This window comes from Epinephelus lanceolatus, chromosome 5 (assembly GCF_041903045.1).
Source record: "Epinephelus lanceolatus isolate andai-2023 chromosome 5, ASM4190304v1, whole genome shotgun sequence".
Lineage (NCBI taxonomy): Eukaryota > Metazoa > Chordata > Actinopteri > Perciformes > Serranidae > Epinephelus > Epinephelus lanceolatus.
This window is the reverse complement of record NC_135738.1, coordinates 815,001-834,115: the sequence shown is the minus strand read 5'-3', so window position 1 is coordinate 834,115 and position 19,115 is coordinate 815,001. Positions and strand designations below refer to the sequence as shown.

Sequence of the window (19,115 nt, the reverse complement as noted above, 5' to 3'; positions counted from 1 at the left end):
TTTGGTGTTTGAACAGAATCTGTGACTGAAGAAACATCTCGCCTTTATAAAACTTATATTTTTGAATAAAAACACAGACACACACCGATGAAGGACATGAACTGATGTGATGCTGTTGTTCCTCTCTGATCCTGTTACGTCACCACGACGCTGCAGAGACACAACGAACCACCCATGCTGAACATCAAGTTTCTGTACGCAGTGTTTTGTAGACGAATGTTCCTCCTGTAAATGCTGTAAAAACATAACGTTCCAGAGGAAATTAAAGTCAAACATTGTTTAATAAGAAGCTGCTGCTTTCACTTTGAGCTCAGCTTTAATTAGACGACAGTGAGAGGAAACATTTCTCTAAAGCCTTCCAGGAATTTCCTGTGGAGCTGCTAAAAATAAACTGGTCTGAAGGCAGAAGTGAGAAATGCACCGTTAATGTGCTGAACTGTGTCCTCTGAGACAAAGACATGTCCCTGATAGATCCACCAGAGGGCAGCACAGACACCAGAATCATTGAATGACTTCAGTCCAACAGTCCTGCAGCTCAGGAGGCTGCAACACAGGACACCAGGGGTTTGTCCCCACAGCGCCACCTACTGAACTGAAGGAACATAAAGGTGCAAACAAGACTGTGTTACAACCAAATAGTTTCTGCCAGGTACTCATGGCTTTAAAGACTTTTTCCATCAAATACTGCTTTGCCCTGTGATTCAGCTCGGTCTAGGTACCATGTCTGAAGGGTCACTGCTGGTTCCAAAGGTACTGTACTGAAAGGGTTTGGTGGAGATGAGGCTTTATTATATGCACTGTTTTAGGATAATATGCCTTTAATCTGAATCCCATCAATGAATATAAACAACTACTGTCAGAGGTCTAGAAAAAAACTGTTGATCATGTGAACACTTCATACAGACGACAGCTTGAAATCTGTTAAATAAATGTGCGTTTGTGCAGCAGAAGCACTGCAGCCTCCTCATGTCCATCATCACCATCATCCTCATCATCATCATCATCACCCTCCTCATCATCATCATCACAGCAGATGAAGGATGACTCTCTGCAGGCGTCTTTCTGGACTCAGTAAACGTCACATTAACAGATTTAATTTAACATTTTGCTCATGATGCAGAAACCTTTTTATGTTTCAGCCTTTAAACAAACAAACGACCACTGACTCTTCACAGAGAAGATTTTAGTCTCTCTATAATAAAGATATTTTCTCTCCTTGGCTGCACAGGAAGTCATGCATTTTACATTTGGAGCGACAGCAGCAGCATTTTGCTTTGAATAGATGGAGGAGCTGTGTCGCTGCAGACTGAACAGGAAGTCACAGTGTCCGGCTGAGTTTGACTGACGCACACACACACACACACACACACACACACACACACATGGCTGGCATCAGCACTCAGTGACAATGATGTCAAAGAGAATACACATTAAATCAAACAAGAGCCGATAAAATCTCCACATCTTCATCCTCCTCTTCTTCTTGGTCTGAGTTCTGTCAGAGTGATGAGGAGCACAGATGGGGGGAGGCGGCCCCTCTGAGCGTGGCCCCGTAGCTTCAGGTCAGCGATCTTATTTGGCCCCTGCATGGTGGAAGAATTGGTTTTGGCTGGACTGAGGAAAAGCATCTGAACCGAGGGGATTGGATGCTGCTGGGACACGGCGAGAGCCAATCAGAAAGGCCATCGATCAGTTCCCCTTAATCTCACAGCTGGTGAGCACATCCCCACTCCAATCTAAAAGTCTGCAGCTTAGTCATACTGACGGGGGATTGGACGGCTTCCAAGGACTTGAAGCTCCGGCTGAAATGGATCCATGTTGGAGCGGCTCGTCTGCAGCATCACGCTCTGCGGCTGAAACTCTGACTGCACAGATAAATACTAGTTAAAGATGTTGAGTCTGCTTCTGCCTGGAAATCTGTTTCTTTCAGATACGAGGAGACAACATGTCGCTGCGGTGAAATAAGAGTTTGATCTAATTTAAATCAGCTAAAAGAGAAAAAGATAGAGGTGGAATGATCCTGACTGAAACATGTTTACTGTCTGTGATCTGAAGGGAAACATGATGTGAACAGCAGCCGCCTGTAACTCGTTCCAGGGGACATTTTTTATTGCCATGTCCTGTGTGCCACGCTGCATGAGTGCACACAGTGATTGCTTGCTGGATGTGAACATACGAGGCTGCGTCTGAAGAGTTTGAGTCCAAAAATGAGGAGTCCACTGTGTGAAGAACGTTCTGCGTCCTCTGTTAGACCTCCAGAATGATTTAAATATATAATCTAATGGTTGTGTTCTGGTTCCCTCAGAATGAGCTGTTTATATCTCCACAGGGAGCAGGTCCTCCTCTACAGAGATCACCATGTTGCACCGCCATGTTTCTACAGTAGCCCAGAATGGACAAACCAAACACTGACTCTAGATAGAGACATTCAGGTTTTTGCATTTTCATGTCAGTCATCATAGTTGGCGACCCCTCTGTGATGGGCAGCATCGTGAAACTTGAACCTGTTTCCTGGTGATAATCAGTTGGTGTGTGTGTTTCTGAGAGGAAGAGACCTCTGAGGATAATTCAGCTCCTCAGCAATCAACACTGAAGGAATTCTAACCAGGAGAAGTTTCAGATGGTTGTAATCTGTAATCTGTAATCCTCACTGACAGACGTCACTAAATCCTCCTGAATCTGACACACTGGACCTTTAAAAAAAAAAAAAGCGTGGAAACAAATTTCAGTTTAATTTAGAGTTTAGTGGGCAAACACTTAGTGATGAGCTCCATCTGGACTTATGAAACACTCACTGAATGTAAAGCAGTTTTTTTGGTGTTTTATGGAAGGAATCATCTGTAATCTGTTCATATGTTTAATGAGTTGCTGTGGTGGACTCAGCGTCCTGCTGTCTGTCTGTGCACTGCACGCTGCTGTGGAGGACGTCGGCTGCCGAAACTCTGCAGACAGAGTGAACATGACGAAGAGCTCGGTGTCACAGAGATGCCCTCGCTGAGTCAGAGCATCGCTTCATTTCACAGCAGGTGCAAATAATAAAATGACTGATGGTTGAGTTCCATTTAGCTGCGTCAGTGTCAGGGTCCAGGCTCTCTGCCATGATCATTGGGACACTGATGAATCCAGTGGAGACAGTCTTAGTTCTGTTAGTAAAACCTGAATCAGAATCTGAAACAGTTTTATCTTCTTAATCACCAACATTAATTCTGGTATTCTGAGTGTTCTGCAAACATCACAGTTCAAAGACAAAAAATCCAAAGAGCAGGACTCAGATGGCAGGTTCACGAAGAGGAGTCTTTACTGAGCACAAATACAAGAAGACAAGACAGGCAGTCGACACAGTGTCAGTATCAGGATGGTCGGACTGAAGCTGAATCTGAAAAACTACAGGCAGGGTCAAAGTCTAGATTAAAGTCAGAAAACAAACATCAAAAACTGCAACTGTGAGGGACACAGCTCAGAGACAGTCTGACAGAGAGTGACTGACAGTGGAGCAGCTGACATACTGAGGAACTGATGAGGAGAGGAGGAACAGGTGAGTGACGACGAGCAGGCGGAGTCAATGAGGAGAGGAAGAACAGGTGAGTGACGACGAGCAGGCGGAGTCAATGAGGAGAGGAGGAACAGGTGAGTGACGACGAGCAGGCGGAGTCAATGAGGAGAGGAAGAACAGTGGTGCCTGGACAACGTGACGTGTGTGGTTGTGCTGCTGCCGTGGTCCTGCCAGATGCCTCCTGCTGCTGCTGCCATCATTAGTCATTAGTCATACTTCTACTGTTATTATACACATATGACTATTGTCACACATGTATACTGCCAGATATTAATACATACTTTCAACATATTGTACCACAGTAGCCAGAACTATAACTATAATATTATTACTTTCAATAATGTTGTTGTAAGCTACTGTCATTACCTGCATCTCTCTCTCTGTCTCTCTCTGTCTCTCTCTCTCTCTCTCTGTCTCTCTGTCTCATTGTGTCATATGGATTACTGTTAATTTATTATGCTGATCTGTTCTGTACGACATCTATTGCACGTCTGTCCGTCCTGGAAGAGGGATCCCTCCTCAGTTGCTCTTCCTGAGGTTTCTACCGTTTTTTTTCCCTGTTAAAGGGTTTTTTGGGGAGTTTTTCCTGATCAGCTGTGAGGGTCATAAGGACAGAGGGATGTCGTATGCTGTAAAGCCCTGTGAGGCAAATTGTGATTTGTGATATTGGGCTTTATAAATAAAATTGATTGAATTGATTGAAGAACAGGTGAGTGATGACGAGCAGGTGCTTTTACAGCTCACTGAGGTTTGCGTGTACAAGTTGCCTCAGGTGCATTAACAGAAACACAGTGTGAAAGGTCAGAGACCTCATATAAAACATAACTAGCTGTAAAATAGAAACAGTTACAACAGAAAACACAAAGTTCTGTACAGTCAGTGCAGGAATGTGTTGAATATAAACCACAAGTATAAAGTCTGTAGAAGATGTGACTGTAGATTCGGCACTTCGTCTACTGTGACAGGTCCAAACAGGCTGCACAACACGGTCTCATTCTGAGGTCGTTGAATACTGGACAGAAAGGTTTTCAGCCATTTTAGAACCATTTCACTGTCTTTAATTCAAACTCCTTCAAAGTCTGTTTGACATCATTTCATTCCTCAGGCCTCTGAACTCCTTCACCTCATTTGATAGAGGAGCACAGAGAGTCTGGGGAGGAGATCCTCTACAGTTTATACTCTTGATTTGTCTCAGAATAAACTAGGAAGTAAACTCCAGGAACACACTTCATGTTTTCAGACAGACAGATGAGAGAAATGCTGAGTGAGAGATTGCATTAAGTTACAGACCAGGAAGTGACATCATGACTCAAACAGACATCATGATTCAAACAGTTTCTGTGTGAATTCTGATTTATTCAGAACCAGCACAAATGTTCGTCGTCATGGAGACGCCGCCCAGCAGGCCCCTCTCATTCACATACAGAGGCTGTGAAGAGTCAGATGCAGTAACACTGTGCTCCACTCCCCGAAAAGTTTCTGCTCCCATGTCTGAAGATTTCTCACCAAGTTTAAATCTGACAGATCAAAAACTTCCCCGTTGGAGAGCAGCCGCCTGCATCTGACTCTGACTCTGAATCTGAATCTGCAGCCGTGGGACATCACGCCAAAATGTCAGAGAGCGCCAAAGATGCTTTTCAAGATGGGATCCAGGGAAAGACGAAACAGTGCTGTGCGTATACGACAGGCTTTACAACGTCAGGGAAAACAGACATTTGTGAGGATTCGTACACAGAATAAAATGTACAGTTCCAACACTGGCAGCACCTGGTGACTGAAGCATGTGAATAAACACTGAACACATGAAATCAGCTGATCATCTGTCTGTGCTTTAAAACTCAGCACCTACTGTGTCGAGGATCCTGATGTCAGCTGGGATGAAGAACTTCTTAAGTTAAGACTCTGTAGCGCCTCCCAGAGCTCAGGAGCTCAAACTGGCTGAAGAGAGGACGGCAGCTCTCTGCTGAGATTCTTCGCTTTCTTCCTCGTCCTTTCTGTAAAGAGTTGGGTCAAGGTTATTTTGTAGCTCGCCAAATATTTTACTTTCCATTGTCACAATTACAGAGAGTTTATTCTTGGATGCACAGTTAACATGAGCGTACCTCAAGTCCCCGTCCGGACCAAAATATGGAGCATTGATTGGTAGCTGGAGAGGTGCCAGTTCACCTCCTGGGCACTGCCGAGGTGCCCCTGAGCAAGGCACCGAACCCCCCAACCGCTCGGAGCACCTGTCAGGGGCAGCCCACTCTGACATCTCTCCACTTAGTGCATGTATAGGTCCAGTATGTGCATGTGTGTGTTCGGACCTGTGTGTAACTGACAAACAGAGTGAAAAACTGAATTTCCCCTCGGGGGGAAAAGTATATAAAAAAAATAAATAAATAAAAAATAAAAAATCACTAGAAACTTCACAAACCTTAAGGTGGATTGATATCTGTTTGTCAGCTCTATGCAGAGCCTGTGTGAGCATTAATACTTGTGCGGTGGTGTGTCTGTGTCACTCTGCGGTTACACCTCCAAAACACTATGATTTAAAACACACCTGAAACACACCTGAAACACACATGAAACACACATTAAACACACATTAAACGCACATTAAACACACATTAAACACACATTAAATGCACATTAAACACACATTAAATGCACATTAAACACACATTAAACACACATTAAACGCACATTAAACACACATTAAACACACATTAAACGCACATTAAACACACATTAAACACACATTAAACACATTAAACGCACATTAAAAGCACACATTAAACAGACGTTAAACACACATTAAACGCACATTAAACACACATTAAACACACATTAAACGCACATTAAACACACATTAAACACACCTGAAACACACATGAAACACACATTAAACACACATTAAACGCACATTAAACACACATTAAACACACATTAAACACACATTAAATGCACATTAAACACACATTAAATGCACATTAAACACACATTAAACACACATTAAACGCACATTAAACACACATTAAACACACCTGAAACACACATTAAACACACATTAAACACACATTAAACGCACATTAAACGCACATTAAACACACATTAAACACACTTTAAACACACCTGAAACACACATTAAACGCACATTAAACACACATTAAACATACCTGAAACACACATTAAACACACTTTAAACACACCTGAAACACACATTAAACACACATTAAACACACCTGAAACACACATTAAACACACATTAAACGCACATTAAACACATGTTAAACACACATTAAATGCACCTGAAACACACATTAAACACACCTGAAACACACATTAAACACACATTAAACGCACATTAAGCACACATTAAACACACATTAAACGCACATTAAACACACCTGAAACGCACATTAAACACACATTAAACACACATTAAGCACACATTAAACAGACGTTAAACACACATTAAACGCACATTAAACACACATTAAACGCACATTAAACACACATTAAACACACCTGAAACACACATGAAACACACATTAAACACACATTAAACGCACATTAAACACACATTAAACACACATTAAATGCACATTAAACACACATTAAATGCACATTAAACACACATTAAACACACATTAAACGCACATTAAACACACATTAAACACACATTAAACGCACATTAAACACACATTAAACACACATTAAACGCACATTAAACGCACATTAAACACACATTAAACACACTTTAAACACACCTGAAACACACATTAAACGCACATTAAACACACATTAAACATACCTGAAACACACATTAAACACACTTTAAACACACCTGAAACACACATTAATCACACATTACTCACACACATTAAACACACATTAATCAAACATTACACACACACATTAAACACACCTGAAACACACATTAAACACACATTACACACACATTAAACACACCTGAAACACACATTAAACACACATTCAACACACATTAAACACACCTGAAACGCACATTAAACACACCTAAAACACACATTAAACACATATTAAACGCACATTAAACACACCTGAAACGCACATTAAACACATATTAAACGCACATTAAACACACCTGAAACGCACATTAAACACATATTAAACGCACATTAAACACACCTGAAATGCACATTAAACACATATTAAACGCACATTAAACACACCTGAAACGCACATTAAACACATATTAAACGCACATTAAACACACCTGAAACGCACATTAAACACATATTAAACGCACATTAAACACACCTGAAACGCACATTAAACACATATTAAACGCACATTAAACACACCTAAAACACACATTAAACACATATTAAACGCACATTAAACACACCTGAAACACACATTAAACACATATTAAACGCACATTAAACACACCTAAAACACACATTAAACACATATTAAACGCACATTAAACACACCTGAAACGCACATTAAATGCACATTAAACACACATTAAACATGGCTTAATAGAGACAGTTTCAAACACAAATCAGCTTCACTATAACTCGCAGCATTCACAGACAAACACTTGTCTTTATCTGGACACATTTTCCCCACAGATACAACATGCTAACGTTATTAGCACAAGCCTATGGCATTTTACATTGTATAAATTAGCCTAGCAGCTAGCAGAGATTTCCTCTGCTCATATTTCAGCCAGGATAAATCACACACAGTGTGTGGAGGCTTTATTGTCTTCACAGTTTATTGTTTCTTATCTGTGAAATTAAAGTAAATCAAAGCTTTGTTTCCACTGAGGGAAATGGTTTCAGCTTACAGAGACAGACAGGAGGTCTGCGTCACTGTGACACTGTGGAGTTACATTTCTGGGGAGGTGCACGTCAGGCTATGGCGTTGACTTGACGCAGAAGTATAAATTCTGCTTCAGTCTCACGTCCATGAGTTTTTCTTTACATCCCTTTAACCAGGATTAAAATATGTGTGCCTCCTGCACACTGCATGTGGAAGATAAAAACAATGTAATGACGTGTTGGAGAATGGGTGAAGTTCAGTCTGAATCTAACACGTATAAAAGGCTTCAGAGTCTAAACAACAATGGTTTAGTGTTTCCAGTGTGACACGCAGCAGGAGCAGGAGCAGGAGCAGGAGCAGGAGCAGGCTGTGGTTTTAAACCCAGACTGCAGCGGTTTCCTCCGTCTAACTTGAGCTGGTACTGTATGACATGTGGCTTCATATGTGACAAACAGCCTCCACACAAAACATAGCCTAAATTTGTCTCTGCCCTTTTTCACACAGAGGACACGGCGGTGAGGCGAGCCGCAGCAGATGGCCAAAAAAAGGCCTCCTATTTTCACAGAGTGCTAATTAGAGGCGAACCACAGCTCACCTTTAATGTGAGCCACAGACTGCTCTTAGCACCATTAGCTTAATGGGCTCTGTGAACAGCCTGTAATGTTTAGCCTCAGCGTCGCTCTGGAGTTTAAGTATGTCAGAGGAAAGGACAAGAGGGGTCTGATGCTCCGCCGATCCATTTATCAGCACAGACGAGACCTGAGCCGCCATCACCCAGAGAAACTATTTAATTAGATGCATTAATAATTGAACTAATTAGCTCCCATGTGTCTCCCAAATGAAGAGGGAACCCGCAGCTTCACTCGCACCTCATCAGTTGATTAATTAGTCGGTTGATCGTTAGCTGTCTTGACGGCCTCTATGCGATGAGATGAGAGGGCGGATAATGAGGGAATTGTGGGTCGATGGTGCTGGTTAATTAGTGTGACCTGATCCTGGGGCCATGTTAGAACAGTTGTTTATGCCACAGCGTGTAATGAGCACGATTCACAGCCTCATCATGTGTTTGGCTGCAGCGCTCTGTTTATGGATGCCACCGATGAAAATCACTGTAATGTTCCAATAATTGATCAGCTGGGACTGAAGACATGTCCGTGGTGATCGGGTTCACTCTGAATCATCACCTCTCGTCACTAGTGTGACTCCTCAGGACAAACTCACAGCAGCTCTTATTCATGCTATCCCTAAAATATTCTTATATCACTACAGACGTCCTGTGGTCGTTCTGTTTCCTCTGCAGTTTTCTGTCGTAGTCAGGACTTGTAGTTTTATAGTTAAAGCACAGGCCATAGGCAGAAGTGGACAAAGTATTCAATCCTTTACTTCAGTAAACGTATCAGCATCACAGTGTGTAAATACTCTGTTCCAAGTGTTTTTATATCACAGCTGCAGACCATCACTATTTTGTGACCATGGAGCACCAGTGTGACATGCACATATATTAATATATAACTGTGGGGCTGTTTGGCTGCTTCCTGCTCACAGTTAATAAATCATCACAGTTAGTGGTGCTGCTGTAACAGTTTTACTTAATGAGTTTAACGATAGTGTGAGCAGGTGAGGTGTCTTTGTACCTGTGGGGCTCCAAAGCACGACTCACAGTTGTATTTTGTGACCATGGAGCACCAGTACAATTAGATTAGTACAATCTGCAAATACTATTAACACATAAACTGGAGAGCTGTTAGTTTGTAACCAGCTCACAGTGAGTAAATACTCACATTTAAAGGTGGTGCAGGAACAGTTTAACTTTGTGCTAACTGCTAACAGCTAACTGTTGACAGGAAACTTCAAGTTCACAGCAAAAACATCGACACTTCCTGTCCAAGACGAGCCAGGGGCTTCAAAATAAAAGCACAGACGGTTCCACTTTGATTTATTTAATTATAACAATACTTCATTGTAATAATACTTTATTAAACTTAATTATATGACAGTTACCACTTTATTTAACTTTAGTGTAACTGTAGTTCATTTAATAATCTTGTATTTTAGTGGTGTAGTTTACAGGGGATTTTAAAATATCAAGATATTTATCGAGTACTGCCTAAAATATATTGCAAATTTTTTTAAAGCCATATCACCCAGCCTTAAAATCAACTAATACATTATGATGTAATATTACAGATAAAGGAAGTCAAATTAGCCCCGCCTTCATCGGCTGTGACATTCAAGAGATGCTCACATAAATGCCAGTCACTTTTTATAGTTCAATGACATCATGGATGTTATTTTAAAATGAGGCATTCGAGTAATAAATTACTTTTGGTACTTTATTATAAATTGATGTTGATACTTTTGTACTTTTAAATTTTACATGTAACAGGTGTAATGTAACTAAGTATCTAAGTATGTCATATTTACTCTGTACTGTACTTTATTGCAGATCTGAAGTACATATACTTTTATTTTTTTACTTTTACTTTTATTAATTTACGTTACTTTTTATTCAGAGGTAAAACTGTGCGTTTTACTGACTCAACAGACGCAGAAGATTTTATGTTATTAATATTATGACATCATATCATTCCTGTTTCTTCACCTGTGACCTGGCTTTTGTTTTTTTTTTTTGGATACAACTGTGTCACGTAGAGTAGAAAGAGACGCGCCCGGGCCGGTGCCGGTGGTGCCGGTGGTGCCGGTGCTGTGTCTACAGGGCGCCGCGGAGATAATTGGTGTCCTTGGTGTTGAATAAGCTGATTGTAAAAGAGCTGAGGCCCGGACCCTGCTGAATAATTGATTCTATCACATCTGAGCATAATGACTTTATATAATTAGCACGCAGGGAGGAGGAGGAGGAGGAGGAGGAGGAGGAGCAGGCGGGAAGAGGAGGAGGAGAGGGAGGGAGGAGGAGGGAGCTGTGTGAGGAGGCTCAGTCCGCACAGAGGAGCTGATCTGAGAGCAGCAGCAGGCTGTGGACACACTGAGGACAGATCAGAGGACACACTGAGGACAGATCAGAGGACACACTGAGGACAGATCAGAGGACACACTGAGGACAGATCAGAGGACAGATCAGGGGACGGACCGGGACCGGAAGACGCTGGTTTGTCTCTGCTCTGATGGCCGGTGTGTGTGAGCTGCTTCCTGCGGAGCTGCTGCTGCTGCTGCTGTGAAGTTTGAGCCTCAGCCTGTCTCACCCTCCTGGATCTGTTGTTGGACTGTTGTGACGACAGGATGGTGCTGGACAAGGAGGACAGTGAGTACAGAGACATGTCTGTCTTCATGCTTCTTCTCTTCATGTTACACACAGGGAGGTCTGAGGACTGTCTGTCCTCCAGGACTGTGACAGAAAACAGACGTTGTCTCCAGTTTTAAAGACAAACTTTGTCTGTGATACTTTTATTAAGCTGAATGAAGAAGACTGAAACTCAACTCATATTTTCAGGCATGATGGACCTGATATTGACTTCTCACATGTTTTATACTCCTGATTACATCTGTTGATAATTATTATCCAACCTGACTGTTTATTTTCATTAGATATAACTATAATTTACTGGCACGCACCACAGTGTCTGTAACATGTTTCTTCACAGTTGTTAAATCTGTCACTAAAAACATTCATTTAGAAAGTTTCTGGATTATCAATACCTTTGATTATTATGTTAAAGCTCCAGTGTGTCGGATTTAAATATAATCTGATTGTTGTCTTTTCTTCAGATGAAAATAAGACTAATTGTGTTTTTGCTACATGTAACGTTGACTTGTTGGTGGAGATGAACAACCAGCAGCTCAGCAGCAAACAGACAGGTAACGTTAGCAGCTAGCTGGTGGAGCATTCAGGAGTTGGTGGAGACCAAAAACAGAGCTAAAAGTCCCTGCAGATCACACTGACTGGTCATCACTGCTCTAATGGTTTTGTTCTTGTTACCTCAGAATGAGCTGTTTATATCTACACAGGCAGCAGGTCCTCGTCTACAGAGATCACCATGTTTCTTCAGTAGCCCAGAGCGGACAAACCAAACACTGACTCTAGATAGAGACATTCATGTTTTTGCATCGGCCACCAAAGTTAGCAGCCCCTCAGTGACAAGCTTTCAGATTTTATTGCTGACGCTATTTTTGGCTTTTGTCTGTACGTACATTTTTAGTTTGGATCCTACCCACTGTTTTATAGATGAGACGTCTGATCTGTGTGTTTCTGAGAGGAAGAGACCTCTGTGGATGATTCAGCTCCTCAACAATCAACACTGAAGGAATCCAGAAGAAGTTTCAGATGGTTGTAATCTGTAATCTGTAATCCTCCTGAATCTGACAGACTGGACCTTTAATATTCCCATGAACGTGGCCGTTAATCATGATCGACGTTGACATGTTCCTGAGCTTTTCTGATTTAACCCCGTGTGTCTCTGTCCTCGTCTCTCTGTCCACCTGTTGGACTGCTTCCTGCCAGGTGTGTCTCTGGTGTCCCTCCAGTCCAGGGAGAAGTCGCGGGGCTGCGCCGGCTGTAACGGGAAGATCCGGGACCGTTTCATGCTGCAGGCGCTGGACAGGTTCTGGCACGAGGACTGTCTGAAGTGCGCCTGCTGTGACTGCCGCCTGGGCCGGGTGGGCTCCACCCTCTACACCCGCGCCAACCTCATCCTCTGCCGCAGGGACTACCTCAGGTAACCACACCCACCTACAGGTGTATCTGGACTGAGAGACAGAGTAAGAAAGTTTGCAGATAGATTCTGTTAAAGACTGAAGGACTGATCTGAAGCAGACTGTTGTGACTGTAGGTCCACTCAGGATGAATTAATCTAAACATTTAGATTATCAGAAATATTAAATTAATCTGACAGTCCAGCAGAAACAGGAGAGTGACCTGTGACAAACATGAGGACAGATTTAAACATCACGGATCATTTCAACACAAACAGTGAAGCATCAGCTTTCAGGTAACGTTCCACATGTAGATAACTGACAGTGTGAACCATCAGGTGTGTGTGTGTGTGTGTGTGTGTGTGTGTGTGTGTCAGCTCACATCAAAGTGTTGATGAACCTTCAGGCTGATTCATGAAGCTTCAGTCAACAGGAGGTGTTTCATGTTTCTTAGAGGCTCACAACGAGTCCTGACATGTCTCACCATGTTTGGACTGGAGTCTGTTTCCAGTCGTCTTACTGGGACTCTGCAGTCTGTGTTAAAGTCAGTAAAGTGGACACACACCCACACACACACACACACACACACACACACGTTCTTCTTTGACCTGGACCTGAGCAGGATTCACGTTGTGTCGTTAGCTGCTGAATTTGCATATTAAAGCAAAAATGTTCTTCCGCTCTGCTTTTTCTGGCCACTTTACCTTTTTATTAATAAGCTTTGATGCCAACGTGACTTATTAACAGTGAAAAGAAATGAGAGGACGGAGGCTGAGGTCGGCACAGAGGAACCACAGAAACATACGTGAAGGTTGGATTTTGCCCTGAGGAGCGACCACGCGGCGTTTTGTTGAGGTTGGATCACCAGAACCAAGATGTTCAGGAATAGTTTAGCACTCTGGGAAATATGTCCGTTTGTTTTTTTGTCGAGAGTTTGATGAGAAGCTCGACGCAGCCTTCCTGATTACGTAGGTTATAAACAAATGAAGCTCATGATGCTGCCGTACGTACCGCCATTACTCTGAGGACAGATGTGGTAGCGTGGGCACGAATGTCAGCAGGCTGGTCCTCCCTCGCTGCAACATGTGCGTCATCATATTTAAAAAACAAAACGTAACTTCTCAACATCTCGAAAACACAAATATTAAATAAAAAAAAGTCAAGTCCTTTCAGGTCATCTGTCTCAAGTCAAAGTCAAATCTCAAGTCATGAATACAAAGTCAAAGTCAAGTTGAGTCTTTCATCAGTGTTAGTCAAGCAAGTCTCAAGTCCTCAAATTTGCGATAAATCGGACTCGAGTCAAGTCTTGTATCTCGAGTCCCCCACCTCTGGTTTTTACTACACGTTTGAACAAACGAGACACATGACAGTTTGATAAGAGAGCATTAGAGATGCTGGTGGGTGGGTTTGTTAGGTTTGGCTTTTATGCTTAGCTAAGCTAAGCTAAGCTAACTGTCTCCGGATATATTTTTATTGGTTGTTGTTAAAACAATCCAGCTAATTAATTCAGCACCAGGTAATAAAACGTACATCTTTTAAAACCTCTAAAACCAACTGCCTCATTCAGCAGAATTCCGTCACACAGAGTGAAGCTCGTTGACAACCGCACGCTACAAAGTCAGAGTCTGTGTTGCACTCAGGTCCGTCTGCGAGTTGTGTCTGTAACCGTGTGTTTCAGCTGTTAGAGGTGCTGGTGGCTGGATTTTGTTAGCTCTGAAGAGAGCCAGGCTAGAGGTTTCCCCTTTGTTTCCAGCCCTTAATGCTAAGCTAAGCTAAGCTAAGCTAAGCTAACTGTCTCCTGGCTGCAGATACATATTTATTGGTCTCAGTTTTTAAACTTTTGGCAAGAAAGCAAATAAGAAATAATTTCTTTGAGCTTATAACTTTGAGTCGAGGAGAGTGAAGAGTCTTGTGATGGAGGTTTATAACCCTTCACACACTGACAGCTCTCACCACAGACCCTTCAGATGAAGATAAATGTTTAAACATCGTCTGAACCCGACCTCTCACCACACTACGAGTGTTTTATGTTTTAAATGGACTTTAAAGAGTCTTGAATCGTGAATCTTGATGACACTTTTCTACACAGAGCTGCAGCCGCGGCTCAAACGGCCCTTCTGAGACTTATCTGGCTTCATTTAGTGAAATAATGCCGTCTGGTGTCAGATCAGCAGGAGAACTGCTGATATCTCGGCCACATTGCTGAACTCATGTGTTAGTCTCATGTACAATCCAGCTGGATTTGGTTGGAGCTAAGTCTCTCATTAGCCGCACTGCACTTAAGAGACCAAAACCCCTTCTGACAGTTAAATTGGCTCGATTGCCTCCTGTTTTCCTCATCATTGTGAGGGCGCAGACCAAAAGCCTTTGAAGAGCAGGATTAAAACCATGTGATTTCTTTTAATTGGACCATTAGTAGAGAATTAGCATTGAGCTGCATAGCCTCGTTAAGGAGAAGGAAAAACCCACCAGGTGCCTGCTCAGGACTCAAGCTCGTTAGATCAGAACATTCGCTTAATTAGGACTCGCTTTTGTTCCCGTGCTGGTCACTTGTTTGATGACGTGTTTTCATTTGTTGTCTGATATCTGTGGGAGACAAACACTCAACACTAATGCTGTCCTCCCTTCGCTTTCTCTGAGGATGTTGTTTTTCACAGCGGTTCCTCCCAGACCTCCTTTTTTTCCTGGAATATGGAAATCAGTAACTTATCTTCATGTGTCGGGCTCTCGGGGAGGTGAAGCAATCTGCAGCTGGTCAGCAGCACTGAGTCACACAACACAGCGTTTGTTCTCAGGTAGTCTGAGGACACAGCTCACACACAGCGCTGCTTTCAGACTCTCAGGTTTGTTCCTGTAATCTGTCCTGTAAAGCAACAAACACCATCTGCTTCTTAAAGTCACATTTTCATATCAGTCCATCTCCGTCTAGCTGCTCTCTATCAGCAGCTGATACAAAGCAACACAGATCCAACTTATAATCAGTTTATGACAGCCTTTATAACTCTGGAAACTTTCATGGTTCACAACAAGACAAGAATCTAAAGTTTCCTGCAGCAGCTGATAAAAACAAACAAACTAGTGTTTCTGACTCACAGAACAACTTTGTTACGACGTGGAGGTGGTCTCACATTATTCCAGGATGGCTGACTGCAAAGTGAAGTTCAGACCAAAGATTTTCAGACTTATTTTGTGGCTGAATATAATTTGTAGCTTCTTAAAATCTGAGTGAGGATAGTGACAGTGAGATACTGGCTACAGCGAGGAAACAAAAGCAGTAAACAGGAAACAGTCCGAGCGCTTGTGAGGAGGCAGGTTGGGCTGGTGGGCCGAGTCACGTGTTTGGATCTGTGTGAACTTTGAGTCATTTTAAGACCCGTCCTCATGTTTCTATTCTTAAACTTAACCACAGTAACTTTATGTTAATTACACAACTGTACGTTAAGGACGTAACGTCATTAGTGGGGCGCAAATTTCGTAGGATATCATTGAACTGTTCTGTGAGAGTTAGGGTTGTGAATCACCAGACACCCTACGATACAATATTAGTGCAGTGTTGCAATATGCTGAGTATTGCGATAACACTGACTGTGATATATTGTGATTTATTAGATTTTTCAGTTGTACATTTTTTCCCAAAAATTCTTCAAAAATAATCATCTGTTTTATTTAATAAGATAAAAAGTTTTCAGTCTCTCAGTTTGACTTCAGTCATTTTTATTGCAGCAAATTGTATGTAGAGGACTGAAAAAGCTCTCAGTTATGACTTTTATTAAAAGTTTAATTTGTACTAAAATCAATAATTTGTGTGTTTAAAATTTACTATTTGCTCTGAGTGTGAGACAGAGGGGCGGGTCTGTTTCTGGATCTGCTCCTATACTCTTTGTGTCCGTGGTGGCGGGCAAACAGAGATAAGTCAACACAATCTGTAGTTTGAGAGCTGCAGATTTGTTCTGGCAGAGGAGCAGAGAGATGTGAGCGCTGGTCAGATGGAGGAAACTTTACCACAGTTCATTTTCACAGACATGCCACACTGCTCTGATGAACAGCTGGTTGAAATCAGCAGATCATCCCTAAAGTAGCCGCACACTGCTCAGTGCTAATGAGCAAATGATAGCATGACAACATGATGAATGCCAACATGTCAGCGTGGCTGTAGACTCTGGGTCTCGTTAATATAACTGATGTAGCCGAGTGTCCTGGGTTCAGCAGACGGTGTAACAGCTCCAACAGTGAACGCTGCCCGTTCAGTTTTCTTCACACCAAAACTCTCACACAAGCACAAGTCCCCAAACTTTCTTTGCCCTACGGCAACTCAAGAGGGACACACAAACAGAACAGTCGGTGACACTAACGTCAGCTCGACTGGTAAAGTTGGATTTTACATTTAAGTCCAGCAGCAGCAGCTCTGCAGTTTAATTCTGGCTGTAGTTTGTTGCATTCATCTCCTGTCATGTTATAATGTCTCCTCCTCGTACTGAGAGTCATAATGAAGCTGATGGGAATGTTTCCTCACACTTGGCTGATCTTAACTACGCGTTAGATCAATACGTTGTGATGTAACGCTGCATCAGTATCAGCAGCAGGAAATACAGAGCAGCTACTTTAAAACAAAGAGAGTCCTGCTGAAACATCTTCAGGCCCGTCACTGTGGGTTTTTTTCATGTGGAGTTTTTGGCAGAAATGTGTGTGAAGTGCGTCCAGACTCCAGGTCTGCCTGTCGCCCTGTTTCCCTCTGCAGGCTCTTTGGGGTGACGGGGAACTGTGCAGCCTGCAGTAAGCTGATCCCTGCCTTTGAGATGGTGATGAGAGCCAGAGACAACGTCTACCATTTAGACTGCTTCGCCTGTCAGCTCTGCCGCCAGAGGTAAGATTAGGGGAGCAATTAGCCAGGGAGATCAAATTCAGTTGACTTATCTGGGAGGCGCTCTGCTGAGCTCACTGGTCATTATGGGGCGAAGCATTGTAATCAGAATGTGATGAAAATTACTGCGCTGTTTCAATCCTCCAGGGGGTTCAAACTTTGTGTACAGCTCGGGTAGTTAATCAGTCAGCAATCATGCAAGATTAATTTTCTGATTATCATAGCAGTGCTGAAAATACGCCTGAAATGCTCCTCGGGGACGTCATGATTCACTTCAGCTCCAGAACACAGACCCAGTTCCATATTTTTATTCCTCTCTGCAGATTTTGCGTGGGAGACAAGTTTTTCCTCAAGAACAACATGATCCTGTGCCAGCTGGACTACGAAGGAGGCCATCTTAACGGCAGCGCGGAGAGGCCGCCTCAATAAGAGGTAATGTTCTGATGGCCATGAGTTACAGCCCTCTGACAGCCTGAACTAAAACATGCACACAGATATCTGGAAGACATACGAGTGAACTCACAGAGCTCATCCCAAATATGACCATATGTAGACATGAGGCTGCTGATGACATCATCATCCTCAGATATGTTGGAGCAGACTGTCTGTGGACAGGGTCTGTTTTATGTGACACTTAGTGTGGACACATACGTTCAGTTTGGATGAAGATGAACTGACGTCAGATGATTTCATCCATGTTGTGTATCGTGGATATTTAAAGCACACAGACGAGTCTGATTCATTAAAGGTCCTCGAACATCCTCTCAGTGGAACGGATAACGAGGTTCACCTTTTAATGTCTACGGTTTCAACTGATGAAGGAGCACGATTTAAAACATGGTTTCAATCTGTACTGAATACTAATATGACTTTTATGCTTTAGGGTGCGTTCACACCTGTCCTGTTTGGTTCAGCTCAGTCAAACTCAGGTTGGTTTCCTCAGTGCGGTTCCTTTGTGCAGGTGTGAACACACCAAAACAACCGGACCAAGACCTTCTTGAAGAGGTGGAGGTTGGAGCCGCGCCTCGTTTTCAAACTGTATGGTTTGACTAAAATGAACAATGACAGCAATATAGTCCACGATGAGCAGCGCTAAAATCAACCTGCGTAGTTGTCCCTCCATTGTGACATTAGAAAGTGTCACATTTATCTTGCAAGTGCTTTATCTTGCTTCATTCTCAAACGTCCTTTAAACAGGCCGTTTTATTTAAATCTTTAAACAGCAGAGAAATAAATCCTGTGGCAGTAGCAGCTCGTCCT

At 42.6% G+C, this 19,115-nt stretch overlaps 1 protein-coding gene across 1 annotated transcript in view; it reads left to right on the top strand.

The window, feature by feature from the left end:
- Positions 1-11,273: 11,273 nt before the first annotated feature.
- LOC117262822 (rhombotin-1-like) overlaps positions 11,274-19,115 on the top strand; it is a 25,872-nt gene continuing 18,030 nt past the window's right edge. The window contains exons 1-4 of the mRNA XM_033635974.2: positions 11,274-11,606; positions 12,804-13,017; positions 17,733-17,858; positions 18,179-18,287. Coding sequence (XP_033491865.1) covers positions 11,585-11,606; positions 12,804-13,017; positions 17,733-17,858; positions 18,179-18,284 — 468 coding nt within the window. The 5' untranslated portion in view covers positions 11,274-11,584 and the 3' untranslated portion in view covers positions 18,285-18,287. The remainder of the gene's footprint in view (positions 11,607-12,803; positions 13,018-17,732; positions 17,859-18,178; positions 18,288-19,115) is intronic.